Raw genomic sequence first — 13,359 nt, 5'->3', positions numbered from 1 at the left:
GACATACTTCAGGAGATAGGAGGGACAATTTGGGGGTACCCCAGGAGATATGAGGGACAATTCGGACATACTTCAGGAGATAGGAGGGACAATTTGGGGGTACCCCAGGAGATATGAGGGACAATTCGGACATACTTCAGGAGATAGGAGGGACAATTTGGGGGTACCCCAGGAGATATGAGGGACAATTCGGACATACTTCAGGAGATAGGAGGGACAATTCGGACGTACCTCAAAAAATAGGGACAATTTGGGGGTATCCAAGGAGATAGGAAGGACAATTCGGACGTATCCCAGGAGATAGGAGGGACAATTTGGGGGTACCCCATGTGTACTCGGTGAGAAACGCCCTAAGAATTGGAACAGTACTTGGTCTCCCACTGATGATGTTTCAAGGGTACTTGAGAGCATAAGTATGGACAGTATGGGTACTGGAGAACGGCCTTAATTGTGTGAAGCATCTCCAAACAGGAAGTGACATCATCTCCATTGCTTCACATAGGTGTTCTGCGTGAAGTCGCCGGCACATTTTCACAAACAATTTTCTATAGTTACATAACCAGTGAATCAACACTTTTAGAAACTTTATTGTGTCCCATAACTCTGCACAGGATGTTACATCACTCAAGTGGAAGTTAGTCGTCTTCATGTTTATTGCGAACTTGAATGAAGTTCAACTGTTAAGGGCTGTTCATGCTCCAAAGCTGCTAACCCTTCACAGGAGGCCACGCCCCTCACCTCAGGCACACTTCTCACAATGTAATTTATTAATAATAAACACAATTAATCAACCACGTGAAACTTCATCACAGAAAACAGTTCCCAGGTTTAAAACTTGTGTACAGCCCTGAGGCGTCACAAGTCCCTCTGCTGGTCCCTCCTCTTCCTGCCGAGCTGTCTGAAATATAGTCTCTTGGGGTTCAAACCGTATGCCTTCAGCCGGAGTCTGCTGAAGAGCCGTCCGCCAATCTTCACTCCGCTGCCTCCAGAACGCCGGAGCTTCTTCTGGGCCCAGCGAGGCCTTCCAGGCTTTCCAGGCCTTGTGTCCTGGTCCTGGTCCTGGTCCTGGTCCTGCCGGGCTGGGATCTGTGGTTCCTCTTCTTGTTTCACCTTCTTCTTGGGAACCAGTACGTCGTCGTCCTCCTGCTCCTCGGCGGTCTTCAGCGAGTCTGGTCTCTTCCTCCCCTCCTCTGGGTGGAGGTCTCCTGGGGGGCGGTCCTCCCTGTGGTCACATGACAGATGAGGTAAACAGTGGAGAGGCGGTGGTGGCGTCACTCCACTGAGGTACTCACTGGGAATAAATGGAGCCGAGGATCTCCTTCTTCTTCTTGTGGTTCTGCCCTTTGACCTGGAAGCTCTTCAGGTCGCTCAGCTCTTCCCTCTCAGACCTGAACATGCAGGTTTTCTTCAGCGAGCTCCAGCGGTTCAGCTCCTTGTCGTCAGCGCCCAGAATCTGAGTTCAAACAAAAAGTGTTGAATCAGCATTCCTCTAACTGCAGCAAGGTAATAGAACTGAAAATCCAGCCAGCTGGACAAACAGGGACAGGCATACCCAAAGAGCTGTCTGTTCACACTGCATTAGGGCCAGGACAGGTTACTGATCCCTCATGAGACACATTGACATATACTGTCAGTGGTAGTGTCTCAAACAGTTTATTATCTGTGCTGACTGTTGTCTCCACCCTGCCCCGTGACGTATGCTCAATAACTCCGGGCAGAGCAGTGTGCAGTCAGAATGAAGGAGCCTGTGAGCCTGAGCTCAGGGCCTCAAAACCCAACTTCTGCTTTACAGATTCAAATCCTGTCATGACAGAAGTGGAGCAAAGGTCACGTGTAAAGACAACATCCAGATGTGTACCTGCTCCACCTTCTGTATGCTCAGGGTTTGAAGCTGAAAACAGACTTTTCAATTACAAATATTTTTGTATGCATTGACAAATCTTATCACATGTACAAATTCAAATACAGAGCAGCAGATTTTCTACACATTTAAAATCCTAATTACAGACAGGCACATTACAAGACAGATTCAGGTTCACATTGACAAATACTTAGTTTGGCTCCACCAAAACTGTCCTCAAGTACCAGGAACTGTCAGAGGGTCTTGTTACAGTTACAGTCCATGTTACCTGAGTACCAGGTTGTAAAGGTGTCTACAGCTGAAGGACTACAGTGTGTTGCAGTACTCCAGTGAGTTGCAATACTACAGCAGTACTCCAGTCTCACCTCGTCAGTGGACAGGCCGAAGTCGTTGGGCAGCACCTGCCTGTAGCGGAACCTACAGGGCAGGTCATCGATGACGTCTTCGTAGTCCAGGTTGTAGTACTCATCCAAGTACTGCTGGAAGCTCTTCTCCTCTGAAACAGCAGCACAGGGTAGTAACACTTGTAGTACTAGGTTACACAGGTTACTCACTGGGATTTTCAGGGGTACTCACGGGGGTCGAACACGGGTTTGTGCTTGGTGATGACATCAGCAAAGTGGGACTTCTTCCTCTTCTTGCCCATCAGTGGCAGGTCCTCCAAGTTCTTCTTCTTCTTCTTCTTCTTCTGGGAGGAGCTCGGCTGGCCGGGGTGGAAGTCTGCGTCCATCTACACAACCACAGGATGGACAATGGTGAAGGAATCCAGCGCCCAGCCTCTCTGCTTCCTGGAAGGTGAGCTCACATTGAAGTCTGTGTCCTCGCAGTGAGGCTCTTCATCCCCCCGGCCATCCTCATCCTCTGGCTCCGCCCCTGTCCACGTGTCCCAGTTCCAGTGCTCTGGAGAGGCAGCAAGCACTCATCACTGCTCCGTCTCATCATGTCTCATGAGGGATCATCCATTGCTGCTTCCTCTCATCATGTCTCATCATCACTGCTCCCTCTCACCATGTCTCATCATCACTGCTTCCTCTCACCATGTCTCATCATCACTGCTCCCTCTCACCATGTCTCATCATCACTGCTTCCTCTCACCATGTCTCATCATCACTGCTCCCTCTCACCATGTCTCATCATCACTGCTCCCTCTCACCATGTCTCATCATCACTGCTCCCTCTCATGTCTCATCGTCATCTCTCCCTCTCACCATGTCTCATCATCACTGCTCCCTCTCATCATGTCTCATCATCGTTGCTTCATCTCACCATGTCTCATCATCACTGCTCCCTCTCATCATGTCTCATCATCGTTGCTCCATCTCACCATGTCTCGTCCTTACTGCTCCCTCTCATCATCACTGCTCTCTCATGTCTCATCCATTGCTGCGCCCTCTCATCATGTCTCATCATCACTGCTCCCTCTCATCATGTCTCATCACCACTGCTCCCTCTCATCATCACTGCTCCCTCTCATCATGTCTCATCATCGTTGCTCCATCTCACCATGTCTCGTCCTTACTGCTCCCTCTCATCATCACTGCTCTCTCATGTCTCATCCATTGCTGCGCCCTCTCATCATGTCTCATCATCACTGCTCCCTCTCATCATGTCTCATCACCACTGCTCCCTCTCATCATGTATCATTGTTGCTCCCTCTCATCATGTCTCATCATCACTGCTCCCTCTCATCCATCACTTCTCCCTCTCATCATGTCTCATCCATCACTGCTCCCTCTCATCCATCACTGCTCCCTCTCATCCATCACTTCTCCCTCTCATCATGTCTCATCCATCACTGCTCCCTCTCATCCATCACTGCTCTCATGTCTCATCCATCACTGCTCTCATGTCTCATCCATCGCTGCTCTCATCCAGTCTCATCATCACTGCTCTCATGTCTCATCAGTTACTGCTCTCCTCATGTCTCATGATCAGAAAAACATGCATCAATGACATTGAAGACCAGCTTACCCTCCAGGTCACCTTCGTCTTCAAACTGAGGTTTCTCCTCTTCATCTTCTCCATAGTATTCCTCTCCAAATACTTTCTGTACAAAAAGCAGTAAAAAGTCCTTCTCATTACTGCTCTAGTGTTCGTTACAGCTGTTTAAAATGAACACAACCTTTTAGGTTCATGAAAAACTATAGAGTAGAACTTTAAAACAGAACAGAATCAGTGTAGAACTGGAAAAAGTCAGAGTAAACGGATCCTGAAGAAACCTGACCTGGTTCAACTGATCCTGACTGAACCTGACCTGGTTCAACTGACCGTGACTGAACCTGACCTGGTTCAACTGACCCTGACTGAACCTGACCTGGTTCAACTGACCCTGACTAAACCTGACCTGGTTAAACTGATCCTGACTGAACCTGACTGGGTTCAACTGAACCTGACCAGGTTCAACTGATCCTGACTGGGTTCGCTGATCCTGAATAAACCTGACTGGGTTCACCTGAACCTGACTGAACCTGACCGGGTTCAACTGAACCTGACCGGGTTCAACTGATCCTGACCGGGTTCAACTGAACCTGACTGAACCTGACTGGGTTCGCTGATCCTGACTAAACCTGACCGGGTTCAACTGAACCTGACTGAGTTCTAATTTGATTTGAATTGAAATAGCGGTTTAATTTGTTTAAGTTGGAAGAAATAAAATCAAACCTTGTTTTTAGACATCTGTACTTTTTGTTTTCTTTTAAAAACATGGGGAAATAAAATAAAAAAATTGTAAATCAAATTTTATGTGAGAAAATCTGAGGTTTTATTTTTGGGCTATATTGCCCAGCCCTACTGCAGACCAGGAGTCAGGTTGTTCTAGATAGAAAGAAGCTTCTCTGCATTTCAACAATGTGTACATCAGGTGACAGCCAGTGGGCGGGACCAGTACCACATGGTACCTGAACTGTGTTGTGGCTCACCTGCATGAGCTGGTCGTGCTGACTGGGGTCGAAGTCTCCGTCCAGGTCCTCCTGGCTGAAGGCCAGCTGGTGGTTCCCGGTCAGCTCCTGCAGCTTCTGCAGCTTCTCCATGATCTGGTTCCTCTTCAGGTTCTTCAGCTGCTTCAGCTGCTCCCGCTTCTGTTGCTTCTCCTGAGACCAGCACAGCCATGAGCTCTGGATTCAAGACCCACGGTGGAGAAGGCTTCCCACTGGATACACACCTTCTCCTTCCTCTCCTTCACCTCCTCCCTCTTGTGTTTCCTGCGCTCGTCCTTGGAGCGCACCGACGTGGCGATGCTGCGCGGGTACGTCTTGATCTGCTGGCCGTCGGGCTCCTCGAAGCGGAAGTTATAGCTTCTCTCGAAGTCATCCTGTCGCTCCAGGAAGGTCTCCCCCTCCTCCTCGGAGTCCTGCACCAGCTGCTCGTAGGTGGGGATCCTGACAGCAGAGATCTGGTTAACAGCTTCCATAAAGCTCCGGTCAAACACTGCCATCGCACCTTTTCAAAGTAAAAGCTGCAGGCAGTAAGAAGGTCTTGATGAAGAAAAGGTCTGAAATTCAACCTCACAATTCAGTTCAATGGACAAGTATTATGAGGCTGACAGGAAGCAGAATCTGAAATGTTTTGTTGAAAACTGACAAGAACCAAGCTAAAAACAAAAACCCACTGTTGGTTATCCTCGTCTTCCTCGCGGTAACCTTTGTTCATCACGTAATCCCTGAGGAAACGCTCCTTGTCGTCCAGCGCCGGGTCGTTCCAGTAGTCCCGCAGGTGTTTCTGTCACCACACACGCAAGGAACCTCAGAACCTTGTCTTTAACTCGAACCTGCTTCCTGCTAAATCTGACTTTTAAAACCAAGTCCAGTAAAACTGGGAGTCCTAAATGTAAAGCGTTCCACAGCAACCATCACACACCATCGGGACTGCTCCAGACGACAGGACGCCATCTTTTGTTTCTTTCAGGAGCAAGTTTCAGCGGACCGCTGGCAGACCGCTGCTTTTCAGCTTTTATCATCGATACCTTGAGTTACCTGTCCTCCGTCTGACTGGGCTCTGGTCCAGACAGACGTGGATGAGCATCAGCATTTCACTGGGCAGTTAAGACATTAATGGTTGTGTGGAGTTACTGTGAGCAGACAGTAGAGTTACAGTCATACAAGCTGTACATACACTACTACATACTACACAGTGTCATCCAGTCAACAGACCGTTAAATATTTGCAGAAATGTCAGGCTGTGAGATAGTGTATATTCGTTTGATGACTTGGGGTCTTTATTTCTAAATAATAGAAATAATAGAAAGCTCCATCACTGCCATCGTTAGACTGAGGGGTGAGAGCCTGCAACTTGCCCTACCCCTACCGCCAACCCTACCCCAACCTTGCCCCTACCGCTAACCCTACCCCAAACCTTGCCCCTACCCAAAACCTTGCCCCTACCGCTACCCCTACCCCTGCAGCTAACCCTACCCCTTCCCCCACCGCTAACCCTACCACTACCCCTACTGCTAACCCTACCACTACCACACGCCTATCCCTCCTCCTCCACCACCCACTGCTGACACTCACCAAGTCGTTGTCCTCCTTCAGCTCCACCTGTCCTCTCAGCCAGGACATGTAGTCTGCCTCCTCCCTGTCCTACACGCACACAGACACAGACACACACAAAGACGTTGTAGCCTTAGGCCTCCGTTGCTCTTGGATGATGAAGAGGAAGATGATGATGGTGATGATGATGAAGGAGAGCGTCTCACCTCCTCCTCCTGTGTTTTCACCCTCCTGGTCAGCAGCCGAGAAGCTCCGCCCCCTTCACCACTCTCGTCTTCGTCGTTGCTGTCCTGGACGAACTTGTGGAAGCTGCAGAGGGATTGTGAGGGTGAGCGGGCAGGACGGCGCCACCAGCAGGACGCCACCACCAGCAGGACGCCGCCTCCAGCAGGACGCCACCACCAGCAGGACGCCGCCTCCAGCAGGACGCCGCACCCAGGACAGCAAAAGCACTTACCTCTCTCTCAGCTCCCGCTGCTCCTGCATGTAGCTGGGAGACGCCGTTCGCTTCAAGAGAGAGAACAGTGACGTTAATAAAACATCTTCCAGAGAGAGAACAGTGACGTTAATAAAACATCTTCCCGAGAGAGAACAGTGACGTTAATAAAACATCTTCCCGAGAGAGAACAGTGACGTTAATAAAACATCTTCCCGAGAGAGAACAGTGACGTTAATAAAACATCTTCCAGAGAGAGAACAGTGACGTTAATAAAACATCTTCCCGAGAGAGAACAGTGACGTTAATAAAACATCTTCAAGAGAGAGAACAGTGACGTTAATAAAACATCTTCCAGAGAGAGAACAGTGACGTTAATAAAACATCTTCCAGAGAGAGAACAGTGACGTTAATAAAACATCTTCCAGAGAGAGAACAGTGACGTTAATAAAAGATGTGACGCCCCAGAGGACCATATTTTCAAGCTTTACCTACCTCTCGTCTCTGTGCAGCTTCTTCTTCATCACTGTCTTCTTCGTCTTCATATTTGCTGCAAAGCAAAGCAGAGTGCCGTCTTCATGTTGTGTCAGCAGAGCTTCTTGTTTCCTTCCTAACTTCAAAAGCAGTGAGTCTGCTCTGCTGTTCCTATTCACACACACTTTGTCAAGGACAGGCAGGATGTTCATGAACGAGTCATCCAGCTCAGTGTTTTTGCATTGAAATTTACACATTCTCCAACTTTTAGCTGAATGGTTTCAAGTTTTTTAAAGAACCAAGTCTAGAATATTTGATATTTCATAATAGAATGACAGGATGTTTTATTTCATCTAAGTTACTCTAAGTCACCTTTCTGACACATACTCTTACACAATAAACACACAATAGACACACAATAAAATCATAAGAACACGACATGAGAGCGTCAGTGTGTTCCTGATCAAGATGTCTGAGTCCAGATTGAAGGAAGGTACCAGACAAACAGCAGACATGTAGTGATGATCCAGGAAGTTCCAGTGTTCTACAGTCTGCTTCATACTTAAGTAGTCCATTAAGAAACCCACTCAAGTGATTATGCTGAGTATTTAGACTCAACGCAGCTGGTTGAAAGATGTTTCTCTACCCCAAATGCAGACGACCAGTCTGCGGCTGTTCATAAACCAAAGTGGAAGGACTGAGCAGATCACTGAGTTCTGGCTAATAGTGGAGACGGCAGACGGCTCCAACTGGCTGGGACATCAGAGGAGCCAAAGACTGCAGCTTGAAAATGTTCTTCTGGCACACTGACAAACACTTTTAGTGGATTGATTAAAGGCTCATTGATAAGATGCAGAGATGTCGTGAGACGCCACACCGAGACACCACACTGCACGGAGACACCACGCCGCACTCAGACTTACACCGAGACGTCACGCCGAGACGTCACACTGCACCGAGACGTCACCCTGAGACACCACACTGCACGGAGACACCACGCCGCACTCAGACTTACACCGAGACGTCACGCCGAGACGTCATACTGCACAGAGACGCCACGCCAAGATGTCACACTGCGTCGAGACATCACACTGCGTTGACACCTCACACTGCACAGAGACGTCACACTGCGCCGAGACCTCACACTGTACAGAGACATCGCAATGCGGCATCTCGGTGCGTGTGCCATTCCTAATAAATTAAAGTCACTAAAGGCCCCTTCATGCTTCCTTTTTGAAGCCATAAGAACAAGAAGAAAATTCAGCAGTGACGTCAGCTGCTGAAAAAAAAAGCTTTTTCGGCAGGACATTTCATACTCCGATAAGAAGCGGCCAAACTCGCAGGCCACGCCTCCCCACGGGAGGCCACGCCTCCCCACGGGAGGCCACGCCTCCCCACAGGAGGTCACGCCTCCCCACAGGAGGTCACGCCTCCCCACAGGAGGTCACGTCTCCCCACAGGAGGTCACGTCTCCCCACAGGAGGTCACGCCTCCCCACAGGAGGTCACGTCTCCTCACAGGAGGTCACGTCTCCTCACAGCAGCCACACATCTGTGAAGCGGTGTTTTAACTTTGCAACTGCACAGCTTATTTCTGTCCTCCAGAGCTTTCAGAAACACATTTCTCTGAACTGTTTCAGTAATAAAAGAGTTTCTGTCCGAGTTGGTTGGTTTTAACTCCAGCAGCCGACAGCTGTTTGTGATGCGTTCAGGTGCATCACGTCAGCCTGCACTCCGACATTTTAACGAGCTGCGGCGCTCACACAGTAGTGATGGCAGAGCAGAAGTTTCAGCAGAGCAGCTCCTCCACAGAACAGCCAGGACGGTTGGAACAGCTGAAACTAATTTGTTTGGTCAGAAGGAGCTGGAAGAAGGAAATGAGGTCATTTTGTTGAGCAGGACCTTCATGCTGAACCTTCCTCTTCTTCTTATGGAGGAGGAATTGGCCTTAAGGATTCATAGGAAATATAACTACATGCTATTTATTGTGTTTTACGCTGAAACGTTTCACTTCACAAAGAGAGACTGGTGTTTGACTGAGGAAACGGTCCGGACATTAAGTGCTTGTTAATTATTGACGGTTGAACCGGGAACATGTGGGGAAGGTTTAATGGTAACACCACAACATGTGGACTCTAACTCAGACGACAACAAGCTCCTCCCAACACCAGCGCCCATCAGCTGGACCTGGATGGGCTATGATCACCGTCACCAGTCTGCTACCAGGACACACACTCACCCTGCCCTTTCCACAATGACTTTGCGCTCATAGTCCTTGAGGTACATGGGTTTCACTGCCGTCCTGGAGGTGGAAGGTTTGGCTTCCCCGGAGCGTTCGTCTGGATGAGACGAGAGCAAATGCGGACAGATAATGTTTAACGTTAACTTCCAGAAAAGATAGGATGAGGAGTACAAAGCAAACATTTGAAATAAATTAAAATCAGATCCCATGTTGAAAATATCATTCAATGTTGTTTCTAAAATGCTCCCCTCTTAAGGATCAGCAGCAATCAGTAGTTGAACCGGTGTACCTAAATCAGTGGAATTGAAGTCTACATGTGATGCATGAAGAGGAGAATAGATTGTCCAAGCCTTGTGAGACCAACAGCTTCATTCAGTGACTGAGTGGTGCAAAACCTTTTGTGTAGAACGTAGCATCTTTCTCATAGATTCTCGGGTCCTTCTTCTTCAACAGTGACAATGTTCTATAAAAGTCCCTCTCAATTTCAGGATCCAACTCCTGAATGTGCAAATAAACAACAACAAGTTAATCAGCAGTTTATCACAGTGTTATTAAAAGCAGAGGATTCTAACTGACCACTTCACTGTCATCAGAGCTGGACTCAGACGTGTCGGAGTCACTGTCAACTGCTGGGTCTCCATACCGGTCCTTCACTGCACAGACACAAGAACCAGGGCTGAAACACTGTTTTTAAACAGGTGAACAAGCTTTAACGCCACATTTTCACACGTAAACCTGCTTTAACGACACGTTTTAACACGTAAACCAGCTTTAACGCCACGCTTTAACACGTAAACCTGCTTTAACGCCACGCTTTAACACATAAACCAGCTTTAACGCCACGCTTTAACACGTAAACCAGCTTTAACGCCACGCTTTAACACGTAAACCAGCTTTAACGCCACGCTTTAACACGTAAACCAGCTTTAACGCCACGCTTTAACACATAAACCAGCTTTAACGCCACGCTTTAACACGTAAACCTGCTTTAACGCCACGCTTTAACACATAAACCAGCTTTAACGCCACGCTTTAACACGTAAACCAGCTTTAACGCCACGCTTTAACACGTAAACCAGCTTTAACGCCACGCTTTAACACGTAAACCAGCTTTAACGCCACGCTTTAACACGTAAACCAGCTTTAACGCCACGCTTTAACACGTAAACCTGCTTTAACGCCACGCTTTAACATGGAAACCGGCATTAACGCCAGGTTTAAAACAGGTCCACTTGTCCAACTTGTCCATGGCTGAGATTTCAGAATTTGTTTTGAGAAAATAAGTCTAGTACTTTTACATATTGTCATTTCTAATTGATATCTTATATATATTTTTTCATATATCTAGTAAACAGACCCTTTCCAGAATGTTTTAGAGTACTTCATGATTCCTTCTGCTGAGGATCTGTATGGAGGTGCAGAGTTCCTCCTCCAGCAGGACCTGACCCCTGCCCCTGCCCCTGCTGCCAGAAGCACCTAAACCTGCTTTGATGCCCCCGTGCCATCACAGTGCTTGACTGGCCAGCCGACTGGCCAGACCTGAAGCCCCCTGAGACCCTCTGGGGTATTATGAAGAGGAAAATGAGGCCACCAGACCTAAAAACAAAGAAGAGCTGACAGCGAGCATCAAGGAAATCTGGGCTTCCATCACTCCCAGGCGATGCCACAGGCTGACTGCCCCGGTGCCACAGGCTGACTGCCCCGGTGCCACAGGCTGATTGCCCCGATGCCACAGGCTGATTGCCCCGATGCCACGGCACATCGAGGCAGTGATGAAGGCAAAGGGATTCCAACAAGTATTGAAGATTGAAGTATTGACTTATCGTTTGGAAAGTACCATATTTTGATTGATTTCATGTGATTCTAATTTCTTTCCTGCAAAAACTGAGAAGTAAATGGTGGTTCTCTTCACAGTGTTCTAATTGTTTGAATTCTTGTTTTCATGGGTTTTATGAGCTGGAAGCCCACATTGTGTCAATATAAACAAAGAAATACTTGAAATTGTTTGAATGGTGGGCCCTGAATCTGTACTCTATGAAAGTTTAACTTTTTGAATGGCATTATGAAAATAAATAAACTTTTCCATGATATTCAAATTTTTTGGAAAGGGTTTCCAATTCTCTTTGTTTACCATTCTCTTAATGTAAACAGATTAAACAAGTGCATGTAAATAGATTTTTAGGAATTACTTCTGATGAAAAGCTCAGTGTGAAGCCACATATAAATATCCTGAAGTCAAAATCTGTCAAACATTCTCTCAACTTAATATATATCGCCGTCATTCTTCCATATCTGGGTTATGGTGTGGAAATAAGGGGAAATATTATCAACTTTAATACACTAGCTGTAATGTATAAGGCACATGATGATAATCTATCACCTCATATCCAGACGTTATTCGAACAGAGTCGATATAGTCTCGGAGGTGAAGACTTTTTTCAAATATACTTTGGAATCCTTCAAATCAATAGTGCTGAAAGACATAGCCGTGGACGAGCAGCCTTGTGTCCCCCGAGCAGCCGGTCCCTCCGGGCCCAGTCCTGGTTCTGGTTCTGGTCCTGGTTCTTTCCCTTCGACTCGCTGCTGCCCCACGTTGGCTACTTAGCTTGCTGCTAGCTGCATGGCGGCGACACTTACGTCTCTGTAACTCTTCCCTTTGTCGGTATTTGTCATATTTCAGCGCGAAGGTGGCGTTAATCTTCAGCTCCGACATTGTTGTGGTGAAAGAGTCGTTTAATTTGCTCATAAACTCTGAATTAAAGAGCTAATCTCATCTCATCTCGTCTCAGGATGCAACACACGGAAGTTAGCTGTCACGTGGTTTCCGGTGAGCAGGTTGAGGCCGAAGACATAATAAAGTGTAGACGCCGCAATGGCCGCCGCGGAGCACGAACTACGGCGGCCATCTTGGCCCGGTCTTTAAGCCTGTAAACACAAACTGGTGTCTTGGATTCTGTGCTGCTGCAGAGTGTGGAGCATTCCTGTAGAAAGCAGGGCTCTGGGATTACTTTTCACAGGTAAGATGGAACAGTACTATTGTTTGAATGTTGCCAGTATAAACTTATTGTTGTGTATTTATGTCCACCAGTGAATTCAGCAGCTGTCATGAGCTAGACTTTGTTTACAGCTTGTTCACCTGCTATAAGGATGTTATTGTAGAAATCAACCAGATATTGATGGTATAACATGGAGCAGCTCATTGTACCAGGTGACACAGGCTGGATTGTAATTCGTTCACCCTAACAGAAGTCAGATTCCTCTCATGTCTCCTCCTCCTCACTGACTGAGAAACACTGAGAAACACTGAGAGACACTGACTGTATACTCTTCTGGTGTGTAGCTCTATGATGTGTACTATGTGATGTATATTCTATGGTGTATATTCTACAATGTATACTCTTCTGGTGTGTAGCTCTATGATGTGTACTATGTGATGTATATTCTATGGTGTATATTCTACAATGTATACTCTTCTGGTGTGTAGCTCTATGATGTGTACTATGTGATGTATATTCTATGGTGTATATTCTACAATGTATACTCTTCTGGTGTGTAGCTCTATGATGTGTACTATGTGATGTATATTCTATGGTGTATATTCTACAATGTATACTCTTCTGGTGTGTAGCTCTATGATGTGTACTATGTGATGTATATTCTATGGTGTATATTCTACAATGTATACTCTTCTGGTGTGTAGTTCTATGATGTATGGTTCTTGTATTTTGTCCTATAATTGCAGTTCTAGGGTGTGTAGTTATTTGGTTTGGAGTTCTATGATTTAGATCTAAGGCTTGTAGTTCTACGGTTTGCAGATTTATGATGTATAGTTCTATGTTGTTCATTTCTATTTTAGTTTT

The 13,359-nt window shown here is 47.0% G+C and overlaps 1 protein-coding gene across 1 annotated transcript; it reads right to left on the bottom strand.

Annotated features, from left to right (window-relative positions):
* Positions 1 to 553: 553 nt before the first annotated feature.
* On the bottom strand, positions 554 to 12,328 carry kri1 (KRI1 homolog). The gene is made up of 17 exons (XM_080487616.1): positions 12,137 to 12,328; positions 10,076 to 10,152; positions 9,895 to 9,997; positions 9,497 to 9,596; positions 7,280 to 7,334; positions 6,806 to 6,855; positions 6,555 to 6,657; positions 6,370 to 6,438; positions 5,469 to 5,578; positions 5,022 to 5,238; positions 4,780 to 4,950; positions 3,833 to 3,908; positions 2,667 to 2,761; positions 2,438 to 2,591; positions 2,227 to 2,357; positions 1,293 to 1,453; positions 554 to 1,222 (listed from the first exon to the last, which is right to left on the bottom strand). The coding sequence occupies exons 1-17, from the start codon at positions 12,243 to 12,245 to the stop codon at positions 856 to 858; spliced, it is 2,148 nt and encodes a 715-aa protein (XP_080343742.1). The 5' UTR covers positions 12,246 to 12,328; the 3' UTR covers positions 554 to 855.
* Between the last annotated feature and the right edge of the window lie 1,031 nt (positions 12,329 to 13,359).

The sequence above is a fragment of the Lipophrys pholis genome (assembly GCF_963383615.2).
Source record: "Lipophrys pholis genome assembly, chromosome: 19".
In the NCBI taxonomy this organism is placed as follows: Eukaryota; Metazoa; Chordata; class Actinopteri; order Blenniiformes; family Blenniidae; genus Lipophrys; species Lipophrys pholis.
The sequence above is the reverse complement of the archived record's forward strand: the minus strand, read 5'-3'. Positions and strand labels throughout refer to the sequence as shown.

Excerpts from the sequence above, each read along its gene's own strand:
- kri1 (XM_080487616.1), bottom strand. The coding sequence starts at position 12,245 with ATGAGCAAATTAAACGACTCTTTCACCACAACAATGTCGGAGCTGAAG. Across the intron at positions 10,153-12,136 it reads AAGGGAAGAGTTACAGAGAC|TGAAGGACCGGTATGGAGAC; the intron begins GTAAGTGTCGCC and ends GTGTCTGTGCAG. Across the intron at positions 5,239-5,468 it reads GAAGACGAGGATAACCAACA|GATCCCCACCTACGAGCAGC; the intron begins GTGGGTTTTTGT and ends CTCTGCTGTCAG.